General features: G+C 39.5%; 1 gene segment (V, D, J or C); it reads right to left on the bottom strand.

Moving 5' to 3' along the window:
- Nucleotides 1–13028: 13028 nt before the first annotated feature.
- On the bottom strand, nucleotides 13029–13703 carry LOC133067064 (T cell receptor delta variable 1-like). The segment is given in 2 exon segments: nucleotides 13029–13348; nucleotides 13577–13703. Coding segments are annotated over 2 exon segments (369 nt in total).
- Nucleotides 13704–14089: the final 386 nt, after the last annotated feature.

Here is a 14089-nt window from a genome sequence, read left to right as displayed (position 1 = left end):
GAATACATCAAGGCTGTCTATTGTCACCCTGCTTATTTAACTTATATGCAGAGTACATCATGTGAAATGCCGGTTTGGATGAAGCCATGGACTCAGTAATGAGGCTGGCAAAGTGCTCCTCTCCATTTATTCTGATCAAGTATCCTCAACAGAGGAAAGTTCTGCAGCCTAGGTCTGTGGAATATTCTGCTTCAGGTATGGATTTTGTATCTTGTTGCCCAGCCAATCAGAGATGAGACCACATACATGTTCTAGAAATACACCATTTCTGCCCTAGAGTCAACTTCCTGTGGTTCAAAAAGAGGATTCAAACACTGCTTTCTTGAGACCAGCTTCACAAACATTGTGGATATCTCTTAAGAGCTCACAATGCAAAGAAAGCTGACTACCTTTCAGAATTGGGTTGCCTTGGGATGGACTGCTGTTATTCAACTTGAGAGAGATTGGGATTGCAAATGTGACAGGAAACACACTTTGGTTAGGAATCTTTTACATAAAATTTCAATAAAGTTTATAAACTTTCAAATCACAAATGCTATGTGTTAAATTATCTACTCTAATAGAAAATATATGCAATAGAGATATTATTTCCAACTTACAAACAAGAAAACGAAAGCTGAAAGAGATCAAGTAACTAACTTGAGATCACACATATAGCAGGTAGCATAGTAAGAATCACAATATATACCTATTTGGCTAAGTAGTCTATTCCCTGGGATTCCCCAGTGGCTCAGACGGTAAAGAGTCTCCCTGTAATGCGGGAGACCCCGGTTTGATCCCTGGGTCAGGAAGATCCCCTGGAGAAGGAAATGGCAACCCACTCCAGTATGCTTGCCTGGAAAAATCCCATGGGCGAAGGAGCCTGGCGGACTACAATCCAAGGGTTGGAAAGAGTCAGACATGACTGAATGACTTCCCTTTCACTTTCAAGTAGTCTACAGTGTTTGGAATTTGCCATGTGACCTACATTAGTGATACTCAGTAAATGTGTAAGTGTTAACAAAATTACGTTCTAAAAATTCTGAGAACCTACTTTGTGGTTACCCTTCCTAATAGCCCCCAAACGAGAAGCAGCCAAATGTGCAACATCTGGTGAGTGGATAAACAAAATGTAATTAATTTGTCAATGAATTTCTATTCGTCAATAAATATGAGTGAAATACTAATGTATACTACAAGATAAATAATTTTTTTCTAAAAAATTATGTTAAGGAAAAATAGCAAAACACAAAATTACATATTGAAAGTTCCCATGTATATGAAATATTCACAAAAGGAACTTATAAAGCTGTAAATTAGATCAGTAGTTGCCAGGGGGCAAACGTGGAAATAAAGGACAACTATAATTGGGGATGCAGGATAATTTACTAAAAATTATTAAACTGGGAATTCAAAATGGAAGAATTTTAGGGAATGTCACTTATACCTCAGTAGAGTTGCTTAAAAATAAATAAGAATTTTGTTCTGTCTTACCTGTGTCACAGTACAGGAAGAATGTTAGTTTAATTCAACATCTAGGTATTTATTTAAACAGTGATTTTGTCCACAATTTCCCTAGGACCTTTAAAAGTTATAAAAGCAACATTGTCTGTGAGCTCAAAATGTAGTTAAAAAAAATAAAACACATCTAGAGAAAATTTGCAAATACAAGATAATAGAGACTGTTCAGAATCTAAATCTACTTCTTGGAATCTGGTACTGCATACTGACTACAAATCTTCTTTCCAGGGAACAACTGAAATAAGCAAAGTAAACAGTATGGTTGTTGTTCAGTAGTTAAGTCGACTATTTGTGACCCCAAGGACTGCAGCATGCTAGTGTCCTCTGTCCTCCACTATGCCCTGGAGTTTGCTCAAATTCATGTCTATTGGGTCAATGATGCTATCTAACCACCTCATCTCATCTCACCTAAACAGCATGGGATAGGTGCTAAAAATCAGAGCAGTGCCTTCCACCAGCTTAGTCGCTCAGTCATGTATGACTCTTTTCAACCCCATGGACTGTAACCCACCAGGTTCCTCTGTCCATGGGAATTCTTCAGGCAAGAATACAGGAGAGGCTTGCCATGCCCTCCAGGGGATCTTCTCAACTCAGAGGTCGAACCCAGGTATCCTGCACTGCAGGTGGATTCTTTAGCATCTGAGCCACCAGGGAAGCCCATGAATACTCAAATTTAAATCATGTTCTGAAAAGAGAAACAGGATTGGAAGATTTCTCAATGGCTAACCTCTGGCTTACCTTCCCAAGAAAAGAAACACACCTACGGTTAATAAAGGAATATCTGAAAAGTCTCATTAATGTCTCCTATTCAGAAGTATGAATGTATGTTTGGGGAGGGGATGCTAGACAAACAGCAGTGTAGTATAGTGTTAGTTGCTCAATGGTGTCTCACTCTTTGCAACCCCATTGACTGTAGCCCACCAGGCTCTCCTGTCTATGGGATTCTCGGGGCAAGAATACCAGAGTGGGTTACCATGCCCTCCTCCAGGAGATCTTGTGGACCCAGAGACTGAACCCATACCTCTTATATCTCCTTCATTGACAGGCAGGTTCTTTACCAATAGCACCACTTGGGAAGCCCTGACAAACAGAAGTCACTACAAATCGAATTCCTTTTTCTTTTCTCCAGATCACAGCAATCAGCCCACTTGAGGATAAGATCATAAGAACATGACCACACCATTCAGAAAGCTCATTTGCTATGGAGCTTAATTCTGATGAGACGACTAATTCTTTGATAAATTTACTGACATACTGGATGGGCTGTGTCCAAACCAGGAAGAATAGGCCTCCAACAGCAGGAAGCATTCTTTCAACTAATATGACAGAATCCTGAAATCTAAAACTATCATAATTATCTGAAATAGAGGCCAAGTCAATTGACCACTAGGTAAATTAAATAAATCTTCTTGAAGTGGCATGCAAAGTAGAAATGTTGACAAATACAGATAAATTAAAATGAGCCCCATTTAATCTTTTACTTTAGAGTTTGAATACTGTGGACTCTTAGAAATACTTTCATCTTTTGCACTACACACACACACACACACACACACACACACACAAACACATACTCACATACATTGGCTTCCCAGATGGCTCAGTGGTAAAGAATCCACCTGCAAGGCAGGAGACATGAGTTTGATCACTGGATCAGGAAGATACCCTGGAGAAACAAATGGCAACCCACTCCATTATTCTTGCCTGGGAAAGCCTGTGGATAGGGAGCCTGGCAAGCTACAGTCCACCGGGTCACAAAAAAGTCGGACATGATTTAGCGACTAAACAACAATATATATTCCTGGAACGTTTCTGGATCCACTTGCCCATGTGGGTTGCAGTGAAGCAAAATGCAGTGTTTATCACAGGGTACCAAGCAAGTGGCCCATGCAGCCAGGACTCAGAAGTCTGGAATTCCCAGATGGCTTTGAGGAAAATGTTTTAAAGATAAGGTGAGGGAAGGGAGTTGTGGGGTGTGTGATCAGCTTGTGGACATTCTTCTGGTTCGTTGGTGGTGAGGTAATCAGGAGTCAACACAATCAACCTTTTGTTTCCAACCAGTCTGAGTACTGGGGCTTCGTTAGTAGCTGGGACGGTAAAGCAGCCACTTGCAATGCAGGAGACCCAGGTTTGATACCCGGGTAAGGAAGATCTCTGGGAGAAGAAAATGGCAACCCACTCCAGTATTCTTGCCTGGAGAATTCCATGGAGAGAGGAGCCTGGTGACTACAATCCATGGGGTTGAAAGGAGTCCGACACAATTGAACAACTAACATAGATAGTCTGAGATCTAGTGTTCGTGAGCACATACAGTTAACTTCTTCCACTTGGTAGGGGTTTCAGCTTCTGCAAAACAGCCCAAAGAACTTGGCTCAGAATGTTACACACAGTCCTTGAGGGGGATCTGAAGGTCCCTGAACTTGCTTAATGGCTAAACTATTGGCGAAGACTCTTGAGAGTCCGTTGGACAACAAGGAGATCAAACCAATCAAACTTAAAGGAAATCAGTCCTGCATATTCACTGGAGGACTGATGCTGAAGTTGAAGCTCTAATACTTTGACCCCCTATATGAAGAACTGACTCATTGGGAAAAACCCTGATGCTGGGAAAGATTGAAGGCAGGAGAAGGGAATGACAGAGGATGAGATGGTTGGATGGCATCCCTGACTCAATGGCCATGAGTTTGAGCAACCTCTGGGAGTTGGTGATGGACAGGAAGCCTGGCGTGCTGAAGACACGACTCCATGACTGAACTGAACTGAAACTATTGTTTTTTTGTCTTGCTTGATTGTTTTCCTTCCTTTCTGCATTTTCTCACTTCTCTGATTAAATTTATACTTTGGAACTTGGGGAAGGTCTAGAGCTAAAGTTTTTCTACACACAAGAGGCAGAGAGAGGACACTTCAGGGGCAGATGGAGTGGTCTGTTCCAGGAAGGCCTCATAAGGTCCTGCCCAATTACTTATAGATAGATAGATAGGTAGTCTCCTGTGTGTGCTATGTATTGTTCAGGAATGCAGGATGCAACAGTGAAGAGCAATAAAAAAGGAAAAAAAGGCCTATAGTGCAGTAGAAGGAGAAAAAATTAAACAGCTTTGTTTTCTAAAAAATTAGACAATTTTAAGTAGTGATAAGCACTTTAAAGACATTACAAAACTGTGTTAAGATAGAGAGTGACTCTTGGGATGAGGAAAGGCATCAGCTCTAAGTACAGTATGGAGGGAGGGCTCCCCTCTGACACTTACTCTGCAATACCAGGCTAGGCATTGAATCTCTCTTGTGTTCAATTTTATTTCTGTAAGTAGCCAGTATCTTCCTGCTGGGCACTGGGCTCAGCATTGGCATTCATTGCTTCATTCGCTTCTTATCAGAACCCTGCATGGTAAATTCTATCAATAACCACAGTGCAGAGCTGAGGAAATTGAAGCATAAAAATTCTTGTCACAATCCTAAGGTCACACAACTAATGAATGCTAGATCTAGAAATACAACTTAAGTCTTTGGTTTTAAGCACTTTGCTCCACTGTCTTCCTAAAGTAGGGTGGACCCAATCTTGAGGGGTTCCAGTCAGAATTGCGAACACACATGCAAACCACCTAGTGCAACACCTTCTCTGTCACAGGCTCTCAACCAGCTGTGGTAATGTACAAGACCTTGGAGGATTGGAAGCCATGGTATGAAATTCCAGACGAGTCTATTTACAAGATAAAACTCAATATTTTTTGAGGTTTGTTTAGCAGTTTACACAGAAGATTTCATGTATTATCATAAATGTCAGTGGTCTATTATGTTTCTTACTGTTAATGGGAAATCAGTTCCCATTAACTGATGTTAACCACCTTAAATATAAAGTATTACGTTGAGACAATGGGTAGCATCATATAACACAGAAAGAGTATACCAAGCTGTGTTTGCTACTATAGTCTGTTAGTATTTTCATATTTGACTTTTGCTCCCACTTCTCAGGATATTTCTATACTACAAGACAAGCAGTAAATACAATGTGACTTAATAGATAAAAATCTCCCATCTTGTGCAACAATTCCAAGCTTTCTATTCATGCAGACCATAGTCATCACATGTGTTTATTTTTCATTTGGAATCAATCACTTTCACATCTGTCTGGCAAAAGCAAAAAAAAGAAAAAAGAAAAAAAAAAAAACCAGCCAGTTTTCTTGAATCCTCTCTCCCTTGAATTTTGCATTGCAAAGTTTACTGAGTGGTTCAATTTTGGCAGCTGCTATTGTGATTATGCTTCCCTACAATTTAATCCAAGATCACTGGAGGGGAGCAGGGAAGCCAGAGAAAGCCTCACAAAATGTTTGAGCAGGACACCAGGTGGCAGTATGTCAGCTTTCATTCTTGCTGCATCCAGTGTGCTAGAGTCCGATTCTCAGGATGGAAAAACAGATTTAGACAAAGGAGTCACAAAGGGGTGACGTATGAGTTGAAACATGAAGGAATTCAGAGGTACATCATGTTCATAGTTGGGTGGATAGCATCACTGGCTCAGTGGTAAAGAATCCACCTTCCAGTGGATTCAATCCCTGGGTCCGGAGATCCCCTCAAGAAGGAAATGGCTACCCACTCCAGTATTCTTGCCTGGGAAACCCAATGGACAGAGGATGAGTCACACACGACTTAGTGACTAAACAACAGCAAAGCATCACAGGAGAGAGGGAAAAACAAGGGACACAGGTCTTGATTGGGAAACAAGCTTGGAGTGTTTAAAGAATGAAATCTCATTGTAGCCCTTGTTTTTTCCAGCACACTATTACTTAAGAAACTTACTAAAGCATCCGGCACTGTCAACTAGTTAGTGGATGCTTTCCTCATTTACTGATCCTGGGACAGTTGAATCTATGTTTGGGCATTTTCTTTCTTAGTTCCCTTTAGCATCCAGTTTAAACCAGTAATGTCACCACCACTGAGACATCCAGCCACCCAGTTCTGGGGCCAAGTGATTCTCCATAGTCCAGACCTTGCTTCTAAGCAGACCTCTAAAATGCAACACACTGGCCGATAATACAAGGTAGAGAAGCTTTTCACAATTAGAAAAGATAGGGCTCATTTCCAAAGTATTTTTTTTTAAAGGAAACAATAAATCCTATCTCTTAGGGTTTTGTTATTTAAATTAGATAATGAATCTGAAAGGCAAACACAGTGCCTGACATTGAGTAAAGCTCAGTAAATACCAACTTTCTTTTTTCCAGTAAATCCTACCTCTCCTTCAATGTCTAGGTCTGTGACTTGTTACTGTTTGTTCTTTTCTCCACATCGGTTCAATGATGGAAGCATCTAGAAAATTCACTTAATCACTTATTTTCCTGGAGACAGTCATTATTTCTCCCTATTTCCTGGAGTCATATTCTCTTAGCCACACTGATGCTCAGAGTACTGAAACGACCCAGATGGTATGCCTATATAAAGTATTGTTTTCATTTCCCTAATTAATAATAATATTAAGGTCTTTATATATGCATTAGCTATCAGTTATCTTATTTCTGAGTTGGATCTCCAAGATTTTGTCATTCTTTATTATCTGTTTTCTTAATGATTTAAAGGAACTTCTATTTTCATTTCTAATTTTGTTAATTTGGTTCTTCTCTCTTTGTTTCTTAATGAGTCTTGCTAATGGCTTGTCAATTTTGTTTATTTTTTCAAAAAACCAGCTTTTAGCTTTGTTGATTTTTGCTATGGTCTCTTTAGTTTCTTTTGCATTTATTTCTGCCCTGATTTTTAAGATTTCTTTCTTTCTGCTAACTCTGGGGTTCTTCATTTCTTCCTTCTCTAATTGCTTTAGGTGTAGAGTTAGGTTATTTAATTGGTTTTTTTCCTGTTTCTTGATGTAAGCCTGTAATGCTATGAACCTTCCCCTTAGCACTGCTTTTACAGTGTCCCATAGGTTTTGGGTTGTTGTGTTTTCATTTTCATTCATTTCTATACATATTTTGATTTCTTTTTTGATTTCTTCTATGATTTGTTGGTTATTCAGAAGCGTGTTATTTAGCCTCCATATGTTTGAAGTTTTAACAATTTTTTCCCTGTAATTGAGATCTAATCTTACTGCACTGTGGTCAGAAAAGATGACTGGAATGATTTCAATTTTTTTGAATTTTCCAAGACCAGATTTATGGCCCAGGATGTGATCTATTCTGGAGAATGTTCCGTGTGCACTTGAGAAAAAGGTGAAGTTGATTGTTTTGGGGTGAAATGTCCTATAGATATCAATTAGGTCTAGCTGGTCCATTGTGTCATTTAAGGTTTGTGTTTCCTTGTTAATTTTCTGTTTAGTTGATCTATCCATAGTTGTGAGTGGGGTATTAAAGTCTCCCACTATTATTGTGTTACTATTAATTTCCTCTTTCATACTCGTTAGCGTTTGCCGTACCTCAACATAATAAAAGCTATATATGACAAACCCACAGCAAGCATCACCCTCAATGGTGAAAAATTGAAGGCATTTCCCCTGAAATCAGGAACAAGACAAGGGTGCCCACTCTCACCACTACTATTCAACATAGTGTTGGAAGTTCTGGCCACAGCAATCAGAGCAGAAAAAGAAGTAAAAGGAATCCAGATAGGAAAAGAAGAAGTAAAACTCTCACTGTTTGCAGATGACATGATCCTCTACATAGAAAACCCTAAAGACTCTACCAGAAAATTACTAGAGCTAATCAATGAATATAGTAAAGTTGCAGGATATAAAATTAACACACAGAAATCCCTTGCATTCCTATATACTAACAATGAAAAAACAGACAGAGAAATTAAGGAAACAATACAATTCACCATTGCAACAAAAAGAATAAAATACTTAGGAGTGTATCTACCTAAAGAAACAAAGGACCTATACATAGAAAACTATAAAACACTGATGAAAGAAATCAAAGAGGACACAAACAGATGGAGAAACATACCGTGTTCATGGATTGGAAGAATTAATATTGTCAAAATGGCTATTCTACCCAAAGCAGTCTATAGATTCAATGCAATCCCTATCAAGCTACCAACGGTATTTTTCACAGAACTAGACCAAAGAATTTCACAATTTGTATGGAAATACAAAAAACCTCGAATAGCCAAAGTAATCTTGAGAAAGAAGAATGGAGCTGGAGGAATCAACCTGCCTGACTTCAGACTCTACTACAAAGCCACAGTCATCAAGACAGTATGGTACTGGCACAAAGACAGAAATATAGATCAATGGAACAGAATAGAAAGCCCAGAGATAAATCCACGAACCTATGGACACCTTATCTTTGACAAAGGAGGCAAGGATATACAATGGAAAAAAGACAACCTCTTTAACAAGTGGTGATGGGAAAACTGGTCAACCACTTGTAAAAGAATGAAACTAGAACACTTTCTAACACCATACACAAAAATAAACTCAAAATGGATTAAAGATCTAAATGTAAGACCAGAAACTATAAAACTCCTAGAGGAGAACATAGGCAAAACACTCTCCGACATAAATCAAAGCAAGATCCTCTATGACCCACCTCCCAGAATATTGGAAATAAAAGCAAAACTAAACAAATGGGACCTAATGAAACTTAAAAGCTTTTGCACTACAAAGGAAACTATAAGTAAGGTGAAAAGACAGCCCTCAGATTGGGAGAAAATAATAGCAAATGAAGAAACAGACAAAGGATTAATCTCAAAAATATACAAGCAACTCCTGCAGCTCAATTCCAGAAAAATAAATGACCCAATCAAAAAATGGGCCAAAGAACTAAACAGACATTTCTCCAAAGAAGACATACAGATGGCTAACAAACACATGAAAAGATGCTCAACATCACTCATTATTAGAGAAATGCAAATCAAAACCACAATGAGGTACCATTACACGCCAGTCAGGATGGCTGCTATCCAAAAGTCTACAAGCAATAAATGCTGGAGAGGGTGTGGAGAAAAGGGAACCCTCTTACACTGTTGGTGGGAATGCAAACTAGTACAGCCGCTATGGAAAACAGTGTGGAGATTCCTTAAAAAACTGGAAATAGAACTGCCATATGACCCAGCAATCCCACTTCTGGGCATACACACTGAGGAAACCAGATCTGAAAGAGACACTTGCACCCCAATGTTCATCACAGCACTGTTTATAATAGCCAGGACATGGAAGCAACCTAGATGCCCATCAGCAGATGAATGGATAAGGAAGCTGTGGTACATATACACCATGGAATATTACTCAGCCATTAAAAAGAATTCATTTGAACCAGTCCTAATGAGATGGATGAAGCTGGAGCCCCTTATACAGAGTGAAGTAAGCCAGAAAGATAAAGAACATTACAGCATACTGACACATGTATATGGAATTTAGAAAGGTGATAACGATAACCCTATATGCAGAACAGAAAAAGAGACACAGAAATACAGAACAGACTTTTGAACTTTGTGGGAGAATGTGAGGGTGGGATATTTCAAAATAACAGCATGTATACTATCTATGGTGAAAGAGATCACCAGCCCAGGTGGGATGCACGAGACAAGTGCTCCGGCCTGGTGCACTGGGAAGACCCAGAGGAATCGGGTGGAGAGGGAGGTGGGAGGGGGGATTGGGATTGGGAATACATGTAAATCCATGGCTGATTCATATCAATGTATGACAAAACCCACTGGAAAAAAAAAATAATAATAATAAAAAAAAAAAAGAAAAAAAAAATAAAGGAACTTCTAACATATTCTGCATTTGAGTCCTTTTTCAGAAATATGCACTGCAAATACTGTTTATCAGTCTGTGCTTTGACTTTCAAAACTCTTAGTGGTGATTTATAACAAACACAATTTAAAAATATGTTTTCATGTTCATAAGAAACTGGCTTGGATATTTAGTTTGTTTTCTTTAAACTCTATAAATCTTTCTTTCTTTCTTTCTTTCTTTTTTAGCTTGGTGGCTTCTATTGCTTCTGATGTGAAGTTATCAGCTCAGTTCAGTCTCTCAGTCATGTACTACTCTTTGCAAACCCATGGACTGCAGCACACCAGGCTTCCCTATGCCTCACCAACTCCTGGAGCTTGCTCAAACTTAAGCTCATTGAGTCAGTGATGCCATCCAACCATCTTATCCTCTGTATTCCCCTTCTCCTGCCTTCAATCTTTCTCAACATCAGAGTCGTTTTCCAATGAGTCAGTTCTTCGCATCAGGTGGCCAAAGTATTGGAGTTTCAGCTTCAGCATCAGTCCTTCCAATGAATATTCAGGACTGATTCCCTTTAGAATTGACTGGTTGGATCTCCTCGCTGCCCAAGGGACTCTCAAGTATTCTCCAACACCACAGTTCAAAACCATCAATTCTTCTATGCTCAGCTTTATGATCCAACTCTCACATACCTACACAACTACTGGAAAAACCATAGCTTTAACTAGATGGACCTTTGTTAGTAAAGTAATGTCTCTGCTGTCTAGCTTTGTCACAGCTCTTCTTCCAAAGAGAAAACATCTTTTAATCATTCTTAATGATGTTTCCCAGAATACAATGTCTTGCAAACATCTGTCAAAACCAGAGTGGTGGACTTGCAGAATTCCTTATTTAAATTTATGGATTTCCTCATAGCATTGCTCCTGAATAAGGAGATTGCTTTATAGGAAGTCAAGTATAGCAGTGAGGGGAAGTGCTTACTATGAGCAAACAGGTTATGGGATGGGTAATGGAAGAGGTCATTATAAATACCAGCTGTAATGTGATCACCTGCAGGAATGAGAACAATAATACTTATGAAAATTTGTTTTTCATTTTTATATAAATATATTTATGTATTATATTAACCAATTTTTAACCCCCCTCCCATTTTCTGCATGTAGTAACATAAGGAAGGTATGTTAACATAACTCAATCTTATATCTTATTTTATCTCAGTAGTGAAGATACAGGATTCAGTGGGAGAATGTGGCTAGCTAGGAGATAAAATAACATCACCTACAAATGGATAAATGAACTTGCTCTAATCTTTGAAGGATAAGGTTAGAAGGTATTTTGTGTTGAATGAGGAATTACTGCATCATAATAGCAAGAAGTGTGCTGCTGGAGAAGACTCTTGAGAGCCCCTCAGACTGCAAGGAGATCAAAGTAGTTAATCCCAAAGGAAATCAACCCTGAATATTCATTGGAAGGACTGATGCTGAAGCTGAAACTCCAATACTGTAGCCACTTGTTGAGAAGAGCCAACTCATTGGAAAAGACCGAGCCTGATCCTGGGAAAGATTGAAGACAAAAGAGGAGGGCAGCAGAGGATGAAACGGTTGTATGGTACCAGCAAATCAATGGACATGAATTTGAGCAAACTCTGGGAGATAGTGGAAGATAGAGGAGCCTGGTGAGCTGCAGTCCATGGAGTCACAAACAGTCAGACACGACTTAGTGACTGAACAGCAACAACAACATGAGCAAGAAGCATGGCTTTCCAATCATCCTTATTCAAAAGTGGTTAAAAGAGTACAGATGGATGACAAGTTAACAAAGAGTGTACTGTAGCAGCTTTGATCTATCTTAACTAACTGGAAACATCTTTCCTAGAATGTACTTCCCATATTGTTCGGACTTAAGAGTTGGCCGCCAAAGGAACTTGTCTAACATTTGGAAGGTCGTTGTGATGAAGCAGCTACAGTTTTTATATTTGGGGGTTTGTTGCAGGGCTCCAGAGACTATGGTTAATTATACATGTTGCTGCTGATCTGATAGCTCATCTTATTATTGACTCACAACTCCTTCACTTCCAACCAAATCTCCTCATCTTCTCTTTGTCTTGGGCCAAGTATGTATGTAGCATGATGCCAAAAGACATCTACTTCTCCTAAGGTCACCCTCTACTCTGAAACTGAGGGAGGTGAGACATAGACAAGTTTTAGTGTGTCTTTGTGGGCTCCATTATCTTCGTGGTTCTAGTATGTCATTTGAGGTACAGTTCATCCATGCTTCAGTCTCTATCCAATGTTCTTCTACAAATATTACTCCAACTGACTAACACTAAATTCAGTCTCAATACCAGATACTAAGATAACAGCTTTGTGTACACTCTTTCACCAGGCGTAGCAATTGTCTGAATCCTAATCTTTATAACTAATTTCTTATTCGACACCACTAATGGTTCTGCTTCTCTGATTGTGCCTTAAGGGACAAAAGCCTAAAAAGAAAGGACTAAGGAAATGATTTTCATGATGATCATGATAACTATACCCAGATTTGTGATGTGAGTGTATTTTAGGGAAACTGTCACTTTAAATTATTATGGAGCAAGTTTACAGCTTTAGACAACTTTACACATCTTCTGTATGATTGACTTAAAGTCAAGAATTCAAGAGAACATATTAGTTGACAGTCACTCTGGACACCTGCTTTCAAGTGACATCAAAGAAGCTTTTATTTAGAATTAAGTCCTCTGATCCAGACTACAGATGAAGCAACCGCAGGAGTACCATTTCTTGTCTGGGGTCTGCAGGTGTGCCTTTCAGCTGGGGTCTTGCAGCAGGGGGGCTCTCGTTTGTTTAGTTCTGGGGTTTTTGTTCAGCTTTTCCTATTACTTCAAGCACTGTGAGTCCCGGAGAGCACAGAAGTACTGTGCAGAATCTTCCAGCTCTAAGGCTGGAATGGTGAGGCTGATGGATTTATGAGCTTTCTGGAAATTTACGGAATAGCGGCTGTCCCTTGCATTCCCATCATCTGAATGCTGACGAATAAGGTAAGTCATCTGTCCACTGGGAAGCTGCTTGTACCAAAAAATGGAGTACTTATACATGTCCCAACTTGTTTCATACCGACAGTTCAGGGTGACTGTCTTCCCCACTTCACTGACTATGTGTGGTTGGTCTTGAGTAACACTCTGAGCCACACCAGATCCTGTGGGGAAAAAAAACAATAAAAAGAAAACAGAGCTGAAATAGTGAACAAAATAATGTAGAAATTAGGCTAATTTTGGACCCAAATATTTACAATCCAAACTGAAATCCTAAGATGCTTGCTTTTCTCCAATCCTCCTTTCCTCCCCAAGTCCCTGTGAAGTAACACATGCCTGTGTGCAGTCCTTTCACCCTGAACACTCACACCCATGCCTGGAAGCATCCCTACCAGAGAAGGTGAAGGCCAGGAACACCCAGAGCAGGCTGGAGAGCAGCATGATGGATGGATTCCCCAGGACAAGTGTGTCTAATTCTGCCTCAAGCTAAGATTTCAGTGTCTGTAAGTGCCTGGCAACACATTTACACAGTACCTGGTTCCTGTGTGGCTCCTCCCCCAGACAGGAAGTGCCATTTGTCATGTTCCTAGACCAGCTGGTCTGTGCTCAGAAGGAAAAAAGTTTGGCTCACCACAACTTTTACTCTGTCTACTCGTGTTTCCCTGGTCATTAAATTTGGCAGATCCTAGAGGAGGGCTTGAAAAAAGCAATTAATATTAAAGATTTGAATTGAAGGGAACTAAAGATTAAACAAGTTGACATACACTGGTAATTATTCAGTAAAATTATTTGCCATCCTGTTTAAGATATAATTTTGTATAGCCTATGAAACTTTCTTGAAATCTACTGATTGGTCATTCATTTAGCCTATACTTACTTTTCTCCATCCAGAATCTACTGACTGT

The sequence above is a fragment of the Dama dama genome, chromosome 12 (assembly GCF_033118175.1).
Source record: "Dama dama isolate Ldn47 chromosome 12, ASM3311817v1, whole genome shotgun sequence".
NCBI lineage: Eukaryota > Metazoa > Chordata > Mammalia > Artiodactyla > Cervidae > Dama > Dama dama.
The sequence above is the reverse complement of the archived record's forward strand: the minus strand, read 5'-3'. Positions and strand labels throughout refer to the sequence as shown.